The sequence below is a fragment of the Sceloporus undulatus genome, chromosome 1, assembly GCF_019175285.1.
Source record: "Sceloporus undulatus isolate JIND9_A2432 ecotype Alabama chromosome 1, SceUnd_v1.1, whole genome shotgun sequence".
NCBI lineage: Eukaryota > Metazoa > Chordata > Lepidosauria > Squamata > Phrynosomatidae > Sceloporus > Sceloporus undulatus.
The window spans coordinates 52,980,577-52,999,756 of NC_056522.1; the positions used below are offsets into that span (position 1 = coordinate 52,980,577).

Here is a 19,180-nt window from a genome sequence, read left to right on the forward strand (position 1 = left end):
AGGCCTGATGGCATTGGCCCACCCTCTCACCCCCACGGAGGCCAAGATGGAGTCAGATGCCTTGTGGGGAGGGTTCAGTTCCTTTAGTGAGGCCGGATGGGAAGGCCTACCTTTCTCTCCTTCTCAGAAGCAAGGATGGAGACAGATGCCTTGTGGGGAGGGTTCAGTTCCTTTAGTGAGGCCGGATGGGAAGGCCTACCTTTCTCTCCCTCTCAGAAGCAAGGATGGAGACAGATGCCTTGTTTGAGATTATTGTACTTTGGACACATCATGAGATGTAACTCATTAGAAAATACAATAATGCTTGGTAACATGGAAGGCAACTGGAAAGGGGGAAGACTACCTTACAGGTAAACAGACTCAATCAATTAAGCCATGGCTCAAAGTCTGCAAGACCTTTCCAGGCCTGTTGATAACAGAGTGACTTGGAATGTCTCTCACTCACAAGGTCGCCATAAGCTCAAGTTGACTTACAGCAATTAATAACTTTAGAAAGCTGTGGGCTTTGCAGTTAGTAAAGATTGATGGTCCTCTACCACATCCCCTCTGAAGACAACTGGGGCCAGAAAGGAACCCCCCCCCCCCCAATCCCCACTGAAGGCAACTGTGGCTTTTTGCTATAATGGAAGGTTACTATGGCTTTTGCCCCCACTGTTTTCTTCTCACCTTCACCACTGGAAGCAGCCACCTTTTAATTAATTAGTTGCCACTTTCCTATTGTTCCATATATTTGCCTCTTATTTTTTTCTGCTTGGACAGCATCCTGTGGCAGATGCTCTGGCATCCATTTTCAAAGAGTGCTATGATTGATGTCCTTTGTGTGAGGAGTCAAAAGCATCCCTCAGAAGATGGACAAAGGGGTAGAATGTAAAGAGAAGCAGTGTCTTCACTGTGATGGAGCCTATTTTAGAAAAGTTTTAAAAATGTGAGACTGATTTGTCTGACCAATGAGATGATCTGTGAGAATTACCATTAACTGTGTTGCTCTATGAAAACAGTATACAGCTGTCTACCAAGACACTTTAGCAAGACAGGCGTGATACTGAAGGTTAGATTTCCATCTATCATTTCCAAACCCAGGTGTGTCTCTAAGCCAAGGGATTGTTTAATTACTATGAATATTACCTTCTTGAATTTACAAGGAATTGAATTTTTATTAATAATAAGATCCAACCATAACAGTCGTAAAATGAGATATGAACACAGAGAGAATAGGCTATATTTCTGTAAAGTAAACAGATGTGCAGAGCAATAACTGCTATGATTTAAATTCCTGCAGCCTTGATATATCAGAAGAATCTCATAGTTTATTGCATTATTTGATATTTGAATTAAGGGGAATCTAATTACTAATAATATAAATTTAGCACAGACAAAAATTCCAAAAGTTCCATTCTTGCCCATATAAGAATATTTAAAAGACATAACCCTGACTCTTCAAAGTATTTTTCAAATTTCGGAACTAAGAGTCTATGTTTTATATTAATATACAAAGTTGATTATACTATTGTATAAGTATAGTATACAAAGTATATTATAAACATGGGTCAGGAGTATACACATACATTTCACCACTGATGTTGGGTAGTGAACTTCTTGGATGTACAAAGTGTTTAGGGGGATGGAAAAAAGTGAGCAGGTTCTTTCAAGGTGATCTGTGAGGAAATTCAACAGATATAGTGTCCATAGGCTTCCAATACTCTCTGTATATAATATCATTTTTTTCCAACAAAAAATTCAGGTCATTGAAGAGTTATAGTTTGGAAGGAAACACAAATGATTAGATACCCAGTTTTTAAATTAAAAGATTTTTTAAAATCAAAACACCCAACAAAGGTCTGTTTTGCTTACAGAAAACATGGAAAGTCGGATTGCTCATTGAAAATAATATAAATAACCAGTTATGTAGATGGAGGACATAATTAACCTGTTCATGCCTTGAAGATTGGGCAAAGAATCATGTGATCCTCCAGATTTCATTGGAGTACAACTTCCATCATCCCCTAGTCAGCAAATAAAATAAAAGGAATGCTGCCAGTTGTGGCTCAGCAGCACTGTAGGATGGCATAAATTCTACCTTGTTTATAGTGCAATTCTTTGCAAGTTTACTCAGATGTAAACTCTATATTGTCCAATGAGGCTTACTCTCTAGTTAGCATTTTCAGTATTGCAACTTTACATATCTTGGATGGGGTTTGGGTGGGAAGATGGGACATGCCATACCTCTTTCTGTAGTAAACAGAAAAGCTTCAAGAAGTAGGGAGGGATGAAGCATTTCTCTTTCCCACTCTCCCGAAACCTCCTATCCCTGAGCATAGCTACATGATACTTAGGTTCAAGAGTGGCAGCACCACATTTGTGCCCACTAGCATTATAGGAATAAACCTTGTACCACTGTACAGTAAAAAGGCCAATATTTAGAGAAAGGGAGTCTAACAGTGTGCTGTACCATTTTAATAATATTGTTTTAAAATTGCTTTTAAATATTTTTAATTTTATGTTTTAAACCAGTGGTTCTCATGGGCAGGGGGAGACAGGCAATTATCCCTCTGGTGCCAGTGATTTGTGTCTATTGGCTAGAATAAACTATTTCATTTTCTTCATTATCTAGGTTGATTTGGCATATTATAAATATAACAAAGGTGTGCTAGATTCCACAGTTACAGAACTGATTGTGCAACTGGTGCCTTGGTTTTGAGTTCATCCATTGTGCAATGACAGAGTGGTTCCCATTGAACAAATCAAAGTGTGTGAGAGAGCACAGTGTGTACACTTACAGAATGGTTAACTACACTTAAATAATCTTTAGGGAAACAGAACCACTTGTGCAACCACCATCAGTGTATTGCTCCAATAGGATTCTGGTCCATACATATACACTGCCCTCTCAACCTAAGAAAACCAAAACCTGCAGCTGGAACTGTAGCATGTAAGTGGGGTAATGTCCCTTGAACCTGAAAGAAATCACTGTCTTGTATTCCCATGCAACTAGTCTTCTTTCAGAATAAGCTTGTCATAGCATTAAAAGGTGGTACAGATTCTCAGCATGAAAACAGGTACATTTTATTGTTCCAGACTCTGGCTTAACCACCTCAGGTTACCTAATCCTTATAAACCTAATTATTTCCAAAATGTTCTCAAGACAATCTCTATTGGCAGTTGTGATTTATAACAAAGTAAAAAAGTTGTTATCTCCTGTGTAATTTTATCTCGAAACTCCCTAAAGGGTTTCCTGGAAATAGATTTTTCAAGTCATGTTGCCGTACCTTAGTCTTCAGTTATCATTGTGTTTGGCCCACATCCAGCCCTTTGACTGACCTTTGGAAACTAATGCATGTTTAGAATACCATTACAGCCTTAAGCTGGTTGCTGCATCTTCTGCTATTGCCAACCAAATGCAACTAGAAGAGCTACAAGAGATTATTACTTTATATTTGGGAAGGTGTATCAGGGACAGTCCAGTACTAACACACTCACTGAATCTGTTTAGATTTAAATCAGCCATTAATAACAACTATCATACAAACATGCAATAAAGAACCTTAAACATAGTTTGTACAGTGGTGAATTCCACCATTAAAGCAGCTGATGATTTGCACATATAGATCAAACTCTTCATGTGTCAAAACAATTAGTTGTTGTATGTGAATGAAGCAGAATATGAAATCAAACAAGATTATACTGCATCAAATACTATAAGGAATTTCAGAAGGATGTCAAGTGGTAGAAAAATGTTGTGCAGGGAAATGTTTCTATTTTAGCCAGCTAAACTTTATTTTAGACCTTTGGCCAGAGAATTCTATGTCAATATGTCACTAAAATCTTAGTTCAGAATATGAATCTGTAGGTTTGAACTCTTATAGACCTTGAGAAAATACTGAGAACAGAAAGGACTTGATAGTCCTTTGTAGCATCTATGATTGCAAGCATACTTGATGTTGAAAAGGACTATTAAGTCTTTTCTGTTCTCAGTATTTTCTCAAGTTCTATAAGAGTTCAAACTTACAAATTCATATTCTGAACTAAGCTTTAAAATGTTGGCTTGAGGAATACATCCTGAATTTCTAAAATCTAAATTATAGCCATTCAAAGGTTAACAACACTCTGTGTAAATAAGATGAGTTACTGTTGCTTGTAAGCAGATTAACTAATTACACTTCTGAATACTGCATTTCTAGAAATGAGTTCTGTCAACGTGTCAAAAATTGAAGGATATACAGCTTCAGGACAACGGTGCTTCAGATAAGTGGACAAGGAAAGCTAAGACAGATGTTGACAGAGATGTCATATAAGATAAGCATTGCATTAGGCTAAGTACTGCACAATGTTTTTCATTTCTTTTTCAGTTCACTCTGGCAGTGGTTTAATCCATCAGTAGAAGCAATATAGTTAAAACATGACCCCTCCCTTCATTTATATCCAGGAAAAATCCGAAGGCAGGAGAAAATGGACCAAAAGTAAAGACTGATTCTATAGCAGGATGCATATCAAAAAGGGTTTCCAAAGTGTGGTGTTTGGCATTGGATGGAAAAATAATAGCTTATATATCCTGGGCTATTCTCTCATTCTGTATCAAAGAACAATAATAAAAAACAAAACTAAACAAAATCACATGTAACCTCATATATAACACTGCAGAATTACCTACAAAAATGAAATTGACTAATACAAATACCCCTTCTTGAAATCATTCTTCTAATATACAAGACCTGAGAGTCCATTGTGGATTTTTTTTCCAGTCACATTTTCATTAATATTCTGTTGTAGTTGCCAACCAGCTAAGAAAATGAAATTATTTTTAAAAGGGAAAGGAATGCAAATTTCTCACTCTTTTTGTGTGAATGGCAGCTTCCTAGTTGCTACTCCAGCTGGTTGCAAAAATGTTCCGTAGAAGGTGTTAAAATCTTTATTAACCTCCCCCCCCCCCCAGCACTTAGCCTTTAGTGTCTCATTACAACTTTTTGAATGTTGAATTCTGCTGACACAGAATGTTCACAATACTTTGTCATTCCTTCATCACTACTTCTAGAGCTCAGGGTAAGAAAATAACTTTGCAGGCCAACTCAGGAAATACCAGATACAGAGAACTGGGTTATAAAATGGGCAACTTTATTTAACTCAGTCTATTAACCTTATTTCTTTGAGATTTGCAAAACACAGGAGGGGGTGGTGGTAAGTCACGTGGCAGATGGTCTACTCCCAGACCAAATCCCCAGCATCCCCTGGGCAAAACACCTGAGCCCCAAGGGCAACTCAGAAGTGCTTTGCCAGCCAAACCAAGACCCCCCACTTAACTCACAGGACTTAAGGGAGGTTTAAATCTCAGGCCAGCCCCAAGACAAGTCTCTTTCCCTTCCTGTTTAGTCACAAGACCTAAAAGTCAGTTTCAGAGACTTTACCTTCACTCTTTAGGAGAGTGCTGAGGTGTTCACCTGATCTCCCCCAAGCTATGCTAGAACACCTATTTATGACCACACTCATGCCAATTGTCTTAGTCCCCAAACAACAGTGTGGAGTAGTCAAAAACCCCTTGGAAAGGGCAGAAAATTCCTACCCGGCCCTGAAGCGACCAGAAATGATCTCACACTGATGTAGAGGTGGGAGGTTGGGAATGGAGAGAGCAGGGCAGGTAGGGCTTAAATATCCTCAGACCTGCCCCCGCTTCTCTCCTATCAGCTTGCAGAGCAGGCTGTTTATGTTTAAACTTGCTGGTCTCTCCCTTGACCACCAAACTGGGGGAGAAGCAGAATGTGGGAAAGTTACACTTTGGATTACAACTCCCAGAATACCCTACGAACATAGCTATAGTAGTTTGGAATTCTAGGGGCTGTTATCCAAAAGGTAAATTTACTAAACTCTGGAAAATAGTACTGTTCCTCCATCCCAACATACAGTATCTACTTCTGTTAGAGCTGTATCAAAATGGAAGAGGCTTGGGCATGTAAGATATCAACAGCTGAAGGACTGCAAAATAGATTCAATAGTCTGGAGGACAGAAATGCACTTTGTATCAGGGACATGCAACCTGGTATCCTTCAGATATTTTGAACTACAGTCTCCTAAACCTAACCTGGCATGACCAGTTATCAGAATTACAGACATAATAGTTGGTGAGGTTCATTATAGATTATGAGATTGTCTGCCATTGCTTTCTATCACCCAGACTCTGCTCATATATGTACAGTGAAGATGAGGTTGCAATTTTATTCACATTTGAAAGGAGAGGAAATAGTGACTTCTTGTGAAATGGAATTTTATTTGGTTAATCAGAGATGGTTCCAGATAACTTGTTAGAGGTTTTGGTAGCAAAAACTTGCAAAGATTGTTTGAATCTAATTTTGTACAGACATACAGGTTGAGCAGCCTTCATCTGAATTGCCTAGGACCAGAAGTGCTTCATGTTTTGGATTTCAAAATACCTTTATTTGCATATACATAATTAGACATAATGAGGCTGAATAGAGAATGAGAATCTATGAAATGGCAAGAATCCAAGAGTAGTGCTTTGCACAAATACAAGCCTCTCACCATTTCACAAATAGTTGCATCTATCTCCAGCCACATCTCCTTTCAGCTCCAGAAGTACATAGCTAAAAAAAAAAAAAAAAAAGAAGAAGATGATGATTTTGGAGTATTTTGAATTTCATCATTCTAGATAAGGGATACACAACCTGTATATCATTCACTCCTTACATTAAATTTAAGGATTTTACTTCAGCTGTTGCAAACAGAGTTAAGATTATACCAAAGTATAAAAATATTAGTGTAGTAACTTAGGGGTGGAACAGACCACCCCTAAGGAGTGGCCTGCAGCTGCCACTTTCATCACCAGATCAGGGCTGTGGCAATTATGCGCCACGGCTCTGATCTGGCATTTCTGCACCGCAAAAAGGAGCAGCAAAAAGTGGCTCCTTTGTGTGCTGTGGAAAGGGTGCCCTAGCTGCTTCTTTGGTGCAGTGCATATAAGTGCTGCACCAAGGATGCAGCGTGACACCGCCCCACTGTTTGGTCAGATGGCTGGTGTGGGGGTGGGCGTCTGGGTGGCTGGTGCATGGACACCCCACCCCACTCTGCCCTGAGGCCAGCTCTTTCTGCCAGTCTGTTTAGCCCCCCACATTACAAAATAAAACCTTTCAGACAATATAAGAATAATGTTAAAACTAATTATAAACTTTTCTTAAAGAAAGAAATCAAGAGTTGATAGTACTCTTAGATGCTGAGAAATGATCTGATTATATAGGGGAGAAATTCTGGAAGCATTTGATACAGGAGAATGATTTTTGACTGAGATTCAATTGTGTTGCTCTACAGCTGCCAGGTTAGCTAGAGATGGCTATCAATCTACTCATTTCTGGATAAAAGGAGATGAGGCAAGACTCCCTTCTTTTGCCTTGATTTTTGCTATAGAAATCTATAATTTGTGTAGTCTTAAATGTAGGAATAACACATAATTTAGCTATATGAGAAGAAGCCACAGACTTGTCTGCTCTTCTCCTCCTTAGGGACAGCTGCGATGAAATAAAAAGTTCTCACTTCGCTGTTATGTTAACTGTAATTGAGCATGTCATGTCATCTGAATTCCAAATGTGGCTAATCTTAGCTAGGTAAAACAAGCAAGATTTTTAAAGGTTCTCTGGGTTCAGAAACACATCAAGCTGCATTTATACTATGTAAGTGCAAATAAAGGCAGAATCAATCCTCCAAAGGGTTCCTTACAGACATGCTAAAGGAGAAGGAGGAAAGATGGGAGTGCATAAACCAACAGTTGTTCATATAATGTCAAACTACCATTCTGTCAAAATCAGATTAACAAATATGATAGCAGTGAGCATTGGATTATGACTTTGGAGACCAAAGATCACTTCCCTGCTAATCCACGGAAACCTATTGGGTAACCTTCTATCTCAGTCTCAGTGGAAGGCAAAGCTCCTCTGAAGAAAACCTTCCAAGAAACCCCTGTGATAGATTCACCTTAGGGTAGTCAGAAGTTGGAAATGACTTGAAGACACACAACCACAACAACAACAACAAGCATTAAAAATATTATAATTGAATATAGCATTCATGTTTACTTGTGCAGTTCTATTCAACTGTTTGGATCTGATTTCCACGTATGAAGATTTCTTTGGGCAAACAAAATTAATGGATGTGAACTAACATCATATGATTCTATGATTAGGAACGGCAGCTAAACAACTGATGTAGAGAATGGTTAGATATGTTGTTGTTGTTGTTAGCTGGCCTTGAGTTGGCTTAGACTCATGGTGACCCCATAGATGAGACATCTCCAAGTCCTCCTATCCTCCACGGCTCTGCTTAGGTTTTGTAGATTCAAACCTGTGACCTCCCTGATTTAGGACCTTATCGCACACACAATTTTCAACGTTTTGGGGACTGAAGGAGGACGCTCGTGTGTGCGCGCGTCCTGCAGAAAACGGAGTTTATTGCACAGGAAGATGTCCTCCAAGAGGCCCCGTTCCGTCCCCCGGTGTGCACCCGTTCACGTCCAGCCCTGATGGGAGCCTTTTTTTGCTGATGGAAGGTAATCAGTCAGGCAAAAATCACGCCCGTCAGGACTGGACGCGAACGGGTGCCTGCTGGGGCATGGAACGGGGCCTCTTAGAGGATGTCTTCCTGTGCAATAAACTCCGTTTTCTGCAGGACATGCGTGCACACGAGCGTCCTCCTTTAGTCCCCAAAACGTTGAAAATTGTGTGTGCGATAAGGTTTTTAGTCTGGTGTGTGGTCTTCTTCTCTTTCTGCTGCCTTCCACCTTCCCTAGCATCTTTTCTAGGGTGTCATGCCTTCAGGTGATGTGGCCAAAGTACAACAGCCTCAATTTAATCATCTTGGCTTCTAGTGGAAATTTAGACCCATTTGTTTGTCTTTTTGGCTGTCCACAGTGTTCTCAGCAGTTTTCCCCAGCACCACATCTCAAATGAATTGATTTTCTTTTAATCTGCTTTCTTCACTGTTCAGCTCTCAAATCGGTACATGGTGATGGGAAATATAATGGATTGGACAATTCTAACTTTAGTGCTCAGTTGTATATCTTTACTCTTCAGGATGTTTTCTAGTTCTTTCATGGTTTCCCTTCCCATTCCCAGTCTTCTTCTGATTACCTGACTGCAATTCTTTACTGATCTATGTTTGATCCAAGGTACAAGAAAGCTTTTACTATTTCTAATTCCTCACTTTCTAGGTTGAATTTGTGTAGATCCTCTATGGTCATTGGTTTTTTTTTTTTTAAATATTCAAGGGTAAGCCTGCCTTTGCACTTTTTTCCTTGATCTTCCTTAGTAGCTGTTCCAGGTCTGGAATATTTTCTGGTAGCAGTATTGTGTCATCTGCATATTTTAGATTGTTATGTTCCTTCCCCCTATCTTTACTCCTCTTTCTTCTAAGGCTAAGTATGATATTTTCTGCATACAAGTTGAATAAGCGGGGTGATAATATGCAGCCTTGCCTGACCTCCTGAGTTAAGATTATGAGTAAACTCCCTTGAACAGGTAAAGCTACTGGATATCCTTTAAGTAATTCAATATGGTTTAGAGGAACATGCATACACACACAGACACACATACACACTCACACAAGATTACACAATAGCATAGCAAGTGTTTTTTTTATGTTCAAACCACTTACATTTCATGGTGCATTAATGTTTTCAATGAGATTTCTAAAATATCCATGGTATCTTTTCTGAGTAGTTATCAGTTGTTCTGAAAATATAAGCGTATCTTTGTGGAATTAAAAGCACTGACTCTAATTAATTTGATTTATTAATGCTGAGTATCATCCGTCATCCTGTTACCTAGTGAACAGCTGAAGAGAGATCCCTTGGGATCTCTTTGAAGATGAAAATTTGTTCCTGTATTGGCTGTCACTATCCTACATACCAAGTTAAATAAAATTTCCAGGTATATGATAGGCCTCCACTATATAACAGTAACCATGACCTTTCTTTTGCAACAGATGGGCAGTGAAATGATGTTCCACATTGGCATTGTGTTGATGTAGCTCAGGTGATAGATTTCAAAATGCTTTCAATGATTCTTCAACTAAATGGTGTGAGGGTACAAATGATATACAAATATTTACAGTAAACCATGCAAAATTAGCTTCCTGAATTTGCTTTTCTCTTTCCTATGTTTTTTGTACTGTGTAATGAATTTAGTCCATTATTATGCCTTGTAAATTTCTTAAAGCAGGAGTAAATCAAATTTAAAGGTATTACAAGTTTCTCTCTATGGTTTATGAAAACTAAGATAGTATGCAACAAATCAAGTATTTGTTCTCCTCAGCTACTGTTGTTCTGCCTTTGTTAGCCAGCAAACATACATCCTCCCTAGTTTTGCAAATGAAAAAGAGGGTTTTAAGTATTGTCCAAAAGTGATGCTAAGAATTTAAAATATGAAAGCCACAGACTCTTGGTATATACATGAAAAGAGAATTCATTGAAATTTACAAAACTATTTATGCAACATTGTTGTTGTTGTTGCTGTTGTGTGCCTTTTGATCATTTCTGATTTATGATGACATTAAAGATAATTTATCATGGGTATTCTGGGGCTGAGAATATGTGACTCATCCCGGGTGATTTCCACAGCCAAGAGGGGAACTGAAGCCTGGTCTCCAGAGTAGTATTCCAGAGTCCAAAGCACTACAAGACGCTGGCAACACATCCTAGTAAATACAACAAACAAATGCCCACCTGCCAGTCTGTGAACATTTAGATACAGTATCTTTAAAAGCAGTTTGCCATTTAGCTGTTTGTTTAGTTCTTCAAGTTTTTATAGACACAAGAAAAAGCACCCTACTGAGTTTGCTTTCCCTCCTTGGGGTAAATTACATCAAATGTACTTTGAATCTGAATTAAATGATGTACTGTTTTGGGTTTAAGACTTAGCTTTTCATCTCACTGCCTTTGCTACTGAAGACTCCCCATCAGTACCTGTCAGGGGAACACTTGGGAAGAGTGCTTTGTTAACTTTGCCTGCAGAGTTTCAGAGGACTGATGCTTGTGGATGTGTGTATGCCCAGAAAATATTAATGAACATACCGCAGCTAAGTAGCCCCACAATATTTATTAATAAATATATGTTTTTGCAACTGTTCTTTGTTATCCTTAATCATAACTAAACTGGCCCCTCCTCTTTGATACCAGAGTTGTTGTAAATACAGCCTCTATGATCCTAATGTGGATGCCATTATGTGAAAGTGAGCAGGTCACATTGGCTAGCTTAGGAGTCACCAAGAGGATTTATTTCCGGACATGTCAGAGGTGGTGAGGAAGAGCCTAGCTGTGAGACAATAGGATGGCTCCAGTCAGAATAAACAACCACATCTACATGACACTTTAAGAAATCCTGAGGCAGGAATACACCCATTCACACCGCCATGTTACACCTTTAGAAGACACAATTTCAAAGTGTCACTTAGGCATATCAATGATTTGGACTGTTTGGGTACATCAACTCCCAGGATTTTGCCCCAAGGCATAAATTTCCTATATGTTAGGGGAATCTTTCCTTTGATTAGTTGGATTAGCTTAGTTTGCAGGCAGAGGTACTGCCATTTTTTACTTTGCTAGACCCCTCTGTCACTCACCAAAATTCGGTGGCCTTAGGAGCAATTGAGTTCCCTTTTTCTATCTTGGAACATTATCAAGAGGAGCAGCATCCAAACAAGTATCATATCTCCACTAGAAAGCCTTACTCTGTTCTAACCTAACACTTTATTTCTCAGTTCCTATGTGCTTGACTGAGTGATTATTAAGAGTGTGTGTTGGTTCTCCCATTTGAAATAAAATACAATTCAGTGAGGATTAGCCTCTGCAGTCCTTTGTGCCTTCAACCTTGGTATACACAGGGATGATCCCAGGGCTGTGTAGCCCAGCCAGTAATTCGAGCTAACATTTAATTCCCCAATAGTGAGCCAACATTAAGGCATAGCTCCTTTCTTGCTTAGATCATCATAAAGTCTAAAGCTAGAATTCACCACCCAAAGAAGTCATAAGATGCAACTACAGCAGAAAGAGAATTAGGCAGCATTATTTCATTATTAAAATTAGAAGTGCTTATGTATGGAATTCCATGCTGCGCAAGTGGTAATTGTCTTGAGCAATTATTTATTTCTAACACAATATTCCTGGTACAAGACCCATTGAAAAGATAGCTTGAGTACAAATATGTGAGAGAGGCATTTGTGCCTCTTCCAGAAATTCTCTCATTTATTTTATAATTTGCCCATGCAATAACTCTAAAAGTTTCCTATGTGAGGTAGTTAGGAATCAGTTTAGCACTCTGAGTAGTCAATTTAAATTACAGACTAGGACAATAATGGGGTTTAGAGTTGGGGAGGGGAAGTAATGTAACCCCCAGTATCTGGATAGGTCGTACAAAGGGCCATCGAAGCTGTGGCCAGGATCCATGGGTGATAGGTAGAGTTGTAAAAAGGGGGCAAACTCTTCTTAGGCTGCATCCACACTACAGAAATAATTCAGATTGACACCACTCTGACATGGCTCAATGCTATGGAATTCTGGTAACTGTAGTTTGGTGGGGCACCAGAGTTCTCTGACAGGGAAGACTAAATGTCTCCAAAAACTACAGTTCCCAGAAGCTGAAGCTTTGAGCTATGGCAGTTAAAGTGGTGTCAACCTGCATTATTTCTGCAGTGTGGACTCAGCCTTAGAAACAAGGGTCAAACTGTCCTATCAGTTTGGCCCTACTGTCCATCACATAATCTGGACATCACCCTCTACTCAAGAGGCTGAGTAAAAACGGATGGTTAAAGCAACATAACTTTCTCTCAGTTTTCTCTCTAAAAACTAAGTAAGCTGGCTCATCTCCCCAAATGCTCTGCATTACCTGCAGAGAAAACAGAAGTGTAAACCTCAGTTATGATTACAAACCATAATGATTAGTCAATGAGCAATAAAACCTTTCTAAGTGACATATGGATTGTAGTTTGTTTAAGCAATTCATTCAAAAAGTAATTTGCATTAGTTAGCACACTAGAAGAGAGAACAGGAAGAGAAACCAAGGGCACAAAACTCAGCTGGTTTTGAAACTTAAGCCAAGCTAGAAGACTACAGCGTGAAATTCATCAACATTGTAGCAGGCCTGTACTAGGATTGGACTAAAGAGATCTGGGCAGAAATCTTCAGCAGGAGAAAGTTGCTCTGTCAGCATAAGCAAAAGCCTTTGATTTTTCCATATGAATATGCATCCAGTACAGTATCTCACAAACTAAAGGTATAAAATTCTCCTATTAATTGGAATTATTCAGCACTGACAACGTAAGTTGCTTTTCCTAGTGTGCTCAAAATATTAGGAAAACATCATCCAGGCAGGAGACTTCACTGTACTATCTCCTTTGCTTCAGGTCAGAAACCACAGGAATATCCAAGGGAAATATAAAGGTTTTTGACTTGTTTTATTAGCAGTTCTATACATTTGTGAATGCCTGCATGCCTTATTAAAGAAGCAAGGAACATTGAATATGGAAAATCAGGCACTCTGGCACTATTTGGCCACCTTGGGTCCCAAAATAAACTGTTTTATCCCTAGTGCCAGCACTAGCAATGTAATTTGCTTCTTTAACTAGCTTGGTGGCTATAAACCTTTTATAGTAGAATTTAACGAGCTAGAATTTTATTTATTTATTTATTTATTTATTTATTTATTTTACACACTGCCTTTCTCCCAGAATGGGACCCAAAATTAGAAAAAAATCAGTTAAAAATCTAACATAGTTGAAAATATCATATTTAAAACAGTACTGTATAGGATTATATTAAAACCATATAAAATTATTTTAAAAACATACTCAAATAAGTATTAAAATCTAAGTGAAGAAGTCTGAGTTTGATTTTCTGGACAGAACTGAAATAAGATCTATCAAAGAAGAGGATTCAAAATCTAGTAGGTCTGGTATTGAAGAAATCCTGTAACCTTGTCTCTACACCATCACTTTCCTGTGGGTCTCTAAATCTACAAAATGTGGTTAAAGAAAACACTGTATGATTAGTAAAAGAAGTTCACAGTAATTATTCAATACATGAAAGATCTGTTAATGAAAAGGACAGAACTGTGCATAATTCAAAGACGCATGTATTCAAGGATTATTATACACTTTCTTTTTAAATGCACATGAAGGCTTTAGTGTGTTGTTTCTAGTACAGAGAACTAGATCTAAATCCAGTTATTGGTCCCTATAGTAGACCCACTCTGTCAGTGAGAAACGGGTAGGTTAACATTTATGTAAATGCCACTGATTCTGCATCTACTCTAGTTCAGACTTAAAAAGTGAATATAAGCCCTAGATATTACCTCTTTTGAATACATATAGGATCCTGTCATGAATTATAATGATTGTCTGCAAGGGTTGCTAAGTTGAAATATTTCAAGCAACACAATGAACAGACTAACATTCTACTACATTTCTTATAATGGATTTGGGAATAGGTATAGGTACAGGCAGAATATTAATAATCTACTTTTCCATTTGTTTAGAATCTAAACTTTAGATGAATGCCTGGCAATTGTTCTAAATGGTACAGCAGTGTACAAACTTTGTACAAGCTTTAAATAATTGTACATTACCTAGGTATAGTTATCACTAACTCTAGATAAATGGCCACAGAAATAGGTTTTTTGTGGGTTTGCCTTGAGGCCTTGCTGTTTTTCTGACAAAACATCAGAAAAAACTCTTGTAGAACATGGCCTCATATCCTGAAAAACCCACAATAAAACTATGGATGCTGGTCATGAAAGCCTTCAACTTCACGTTAGGCAACAAAATTGCTGGACATATTTCTATCTGAAATTTTTGTTATTCATATTTATTATCAACTTCAATAGAGTATTATGTTTTCACCATTAATATATCATTGTGCCTTTGGTAAGGCTAAGTAAATAATATGCAACTGATCATTTATATTATTTTTTACCAATAAATTGATTTAGCAGCATGTTCACACAGTAAGCAAACTCTGCAGAAGAGCAAAATTTATCTACTTTAAAAGATGTCTGTAAATGCTTACTGTTTGTTTGTTTGTTTGTTTGTTTGTTTGTTGAATCAATGTCCTTTGTCCAGGAGGATGAATGTATTTGTTGTGGAAGTGTTGCTATGATATTGTTGTGTTATACCATTGGAAAAGAAATAAAGAATATACAGTATATATATTTTTAAAAAGCCTATTAAATAATTTGGATACTGAAAAATATTCATCTCTGAACTACAATTTGAACAGCCTTCAATATAATACATCTTAAGTTCTACTAAAGAAAGGATTATGTTGATGTTAAGACACAGCAAGCTGGATTTTTTTCCTCTTACATGATGGATATGGTCAACATTTTCAGGGATATATTTTATATGTATTTCTTATGGTTTGATAAACCTAGATGTCTGTACAGTTGTACATTGTGATATGTTAGATGCAACTGTCCGGAATTTAGGCCTACTCACTGTCTTCCAACCTAATACTTTCAGAAAGGCCTGAATAGTAGCCTTCCTTGAAGATCACATGTGGCACATTCTAACTGAATATTTACTTTCAAAAACTTTCCCTCTGTAACTAGTAATATCAACACTCTGGCTAGTTCTGCATACTTCTTAGTACAGGCAGCCATCATCCCTGCTGGGTGGTAGTGAAGCAGTAATGGCCATACATAATATAGTAAGATCCTAACACAGAGTTATGGGGGCAAAAAAACAAACAAACCCCAAAGCATCTTCTGCCTGTGTTCCAATCTGAAATATATGGCTACATTTAGGAGCAGGAAAAGAACGAATCAAAAGCTTAATATTCTTTTTTAAGTAAAAGGCAATACTCTTTTTTAAATACAATTCCATTTGTCCAAGAAAACTGGAACAATTAAATACACTTCTTGAAAAAGAAGGGGTAAGAGAAAAACAGAGACTGACTTACCCCACCCAATGCAGAGGTAAAGTCGAAAAATTCTTTGCTCAGAGAATACTGAGAGTGCTAATAATGTATATAAGTACATCCCTTCCACCAACAGCCAGTAGTAGTTTGCAGTGACACAATACTGCATCATGACAAAGATCAAGCGACAGCTAAGTGACTCCTGCAAGAGTAGGGCACAGAATTTAGCACAAACCACAGGTGTTGATATAAGAAAGCAGAGACATATGAAACATGGCACATCCTCAGCAATGTCTTGGCTAAAAAGAATATGAGAAATTGGATATGCGTTATACTCTGAACAACATAATCATTAACAATAAGAAGAAAGATTCAAGAACAGGTAGTGTCTTCCACATCTATGGCTATGTATATGTATGTAATGAATTTCTTAACCACTTTTCATGTATGTTGTCCTCATACAACCGTTAACGGGATTGACATAGATCCTAAGAAAAATGAGCAGAATATCTCCCTTGTTCCACTGCCCAAAGGCTCACCTCACATCCCTCAGTAATGTAAAAATGGATCGTGGAGAAAGGAAATGGTCAAAATTAAGCAAAGGTACATTATAAAAGTAGAGTACTTTTCACACTAAGTGCCTCTGCCCAGTTTTGCAAATTCCCTTTCCCTCTGCAGCTTTCTGAGTTTGCCGGAGCAAATAAAATCTACCAACTTCTTTCTGGTCACAGCTTTCAGGATTAAGGCTATTTTTCAAAGTTAGCAAGCAGTATAAAAGTAGTAATGGTCAGCTCTACTGAAACCAGGGAATGGATGTAACATCAGGAATGGATGTGAAACTCTAATACCTTCCTGACACCAGAACTGGATATTGTAAGGGATATTTCTACCAATGGTTGTTAGATTACTGTGAAGGTAGCACAGAGGCTGCCTTTGAATATGCACACTAGAAAATCCTTGAGATATTTTAACCATTATGTACACTTACCAAAGAAATATTGATTGTTGCTTTGTAGTTACTGGAAAATAAAATGTAAACTGGAATGCATAGGGAAAGTTCTCACCAGCCAGGGAATTGAGAGAGATAGCTGCATTGTCAGGAAGATACAGTGGACCCTCGTTATACGCTGGGGTTTGGTTCCAAGATCCCCTGTGTATAACAAAATCTGTGTATGCTCAAGTCTCATTAAATATAATGACATAGCAAAATGGTGTCCCTTATAAAAAATGGAAAATCAAGGTTTGATATTTAAGTTTATACTTTTTTGGAATATTTTCAAAGCGTGTATGCTTGAATCTGTGTATAAAAAATCTGTGTATAAGAAGGGCCAACTGTAATTTACAAGTGGAAAAGAGGCAGCTGGATACCTAGCACTGTGAAAATTTTAGTTCTCAAATTATATTCAAATCTAACATGGCATCCTTGGATACTGTTCCTTTAAACTGAAGATGCTACATTTTATAGAAATATATTGCAGTTACAGGCCACTGCTACTAAAGGCATTTTAAGCCTCATTACCCTACCTGATAAGAGATTAAACTTTCCCACTGTTCTTCACGAGGAGCTGTCTTGTACATCCATGTTATCATAGAGTCTTTAATGAAGATGGATGCAGCACGTAGTATAAAGGAGGCAAAAAGGTTCAAGTGAATATAGTTTCTGGTGCAATGCAGATGCCTGTAAATATAATAATGATGCTTGAGTCACTTGAACATATGTGGGCTGTAATGACTGTCAAGTAGGGCAATAAAGGGGTTGTCCTCAAAATTGAGGTGAGTAAGTACACTATTTATCATGTACAATTCAGGAAGGGGTTTGGGTTTTTTTAATGTTTCATTTTTTTTAACAGTAGTGCAAACTTATAACTCCTTTATTCTGACAACTCTAGACAAAAAATGTATAGAAATGGAAAAGTACATAGAACTAGTTCACAATGTTACTAAAATCACAGCAACGAGATTTAATAAAAGCAGCTTTCTATATTGAGCTCCAGGTCTCTTAGGATAAAGATTTTAAAATGCACTGGGTGAAGCATGTCTCAGTTTACTGCACAATGGGCATGTCAGTAGGGGTGTGTGGCACAAACATTAACTTCCATCAAGAGAATTGTGTTGTTGTTTTTACTAGTTATTGTTTGAAAACCTGAGGAAGGCTTTACCCATCAGGAAGTCTGATACAGTACTTGAGTGAGAATTGCATATACTGTGAAGATATGTGGATCATGATTTCCACAATGGGATTCCAATAAGTAACAATGAAAAACACTTATGAATACAACAGTGTGAAGAACAGAGATGACAACATATCAAAAAGAAAAAAAGTTAATTCAGTAGCTAAAGCTTTGTGCCAATGCTGCTATTAATCAAATACTAAAATACTTATTTTCTCCATCTTTCTTTGCTGTTGTTGTTAACTACCTTCAAGTTGATCCCGACTCATGGCGACCCTGTGGATGAAACATTTCAAGAGTCCCTATCCTCAGCTGTTCTGCTTAGGTCCTGTAAATTCACAGCCATTATTTCCCTAATAGAGTCTATCCATCTAGCACATAGGCTTCCTGTCTTTCTACATCCCTCCAACTTTCTTAGCATTGTTGTCTTTTGCAATGAGTCATGCCTTCTCATGAAGTGGCAAAAGTACAACAGCTTCAACTTAATCATCTTAGCTTTCAGGGAGATTTCAGATTTGATCTGCTCTAGGACACATTTGTAAGTGAGTCTATCCACAATATCTTCAGCAATTGATTTTCTTCTTATCCACTTTCTTCACTGTCCAGCTCTCATATCGGTACATGGTAACAGAAAATACACTAAGTTGTACAATTCTAACTTTTGAGCTTAGTTTTATATCCTTCCATTTTTCTACCCTCCCATACTCCCATTTGAAAATAGTTATCTGCAGTCCTCAAGCAAGGAAATGACAAAGGAAGACTAGAAAGAGAAACAGCTGAGTTCAATTATATTCACAAATTCCACCCATTAGCAACAAAACGAACAAAGATAATGATTTTATGGTGCACTACATATGTCAACAGATATGTAAAACAAAATGATGGCCGACAGATTGGAAACAATCAATATATATCCCCATCCACAGAAAAGGAGATACAAAAGACTGCAGCAACTATAGGACCATAAGCACTAATCTCCCATGCAAACAAAATCATGCTCAAAATTATGCATAGGCTCCAACCAGAAATGGAGAGAGAAATTCCAGAGGCCCAAGTGGTATTCAGGAAATGAAGAGGCACTAGGAACCACATTGCAAACATATGATGGCTA

General features: G+C 37.9%; 1 protein-coding gene across 1 annotated transcript in view; it reads right to left on the reverse strand.

Moving 5' to 3' along the window:
- The window catches only part of GLP1R (glucagon like peptide 1 receptor), a 96,466-nt gene that overhangs the window by 25,119 nt on the left and 52,167 nt on the right, over positions 1–19,180 (reverse strand). Inside the window, exons 7-8 of the mRNA XM_042459230.1 lie at positions 17,423–17,576; positions 15,941–16,100 (exon numbers count right to left, since the gene is read on the reverse strand). Coding sequence (XP_042315164.1) covers positions 15,941–16,100; positions 17,423–17,576 — 314 coding nt within the window. The remainder of the gene's footprint in view (positions 1–15,940; positions 16,101–17,422; positions 17,577–19,180) is intronic.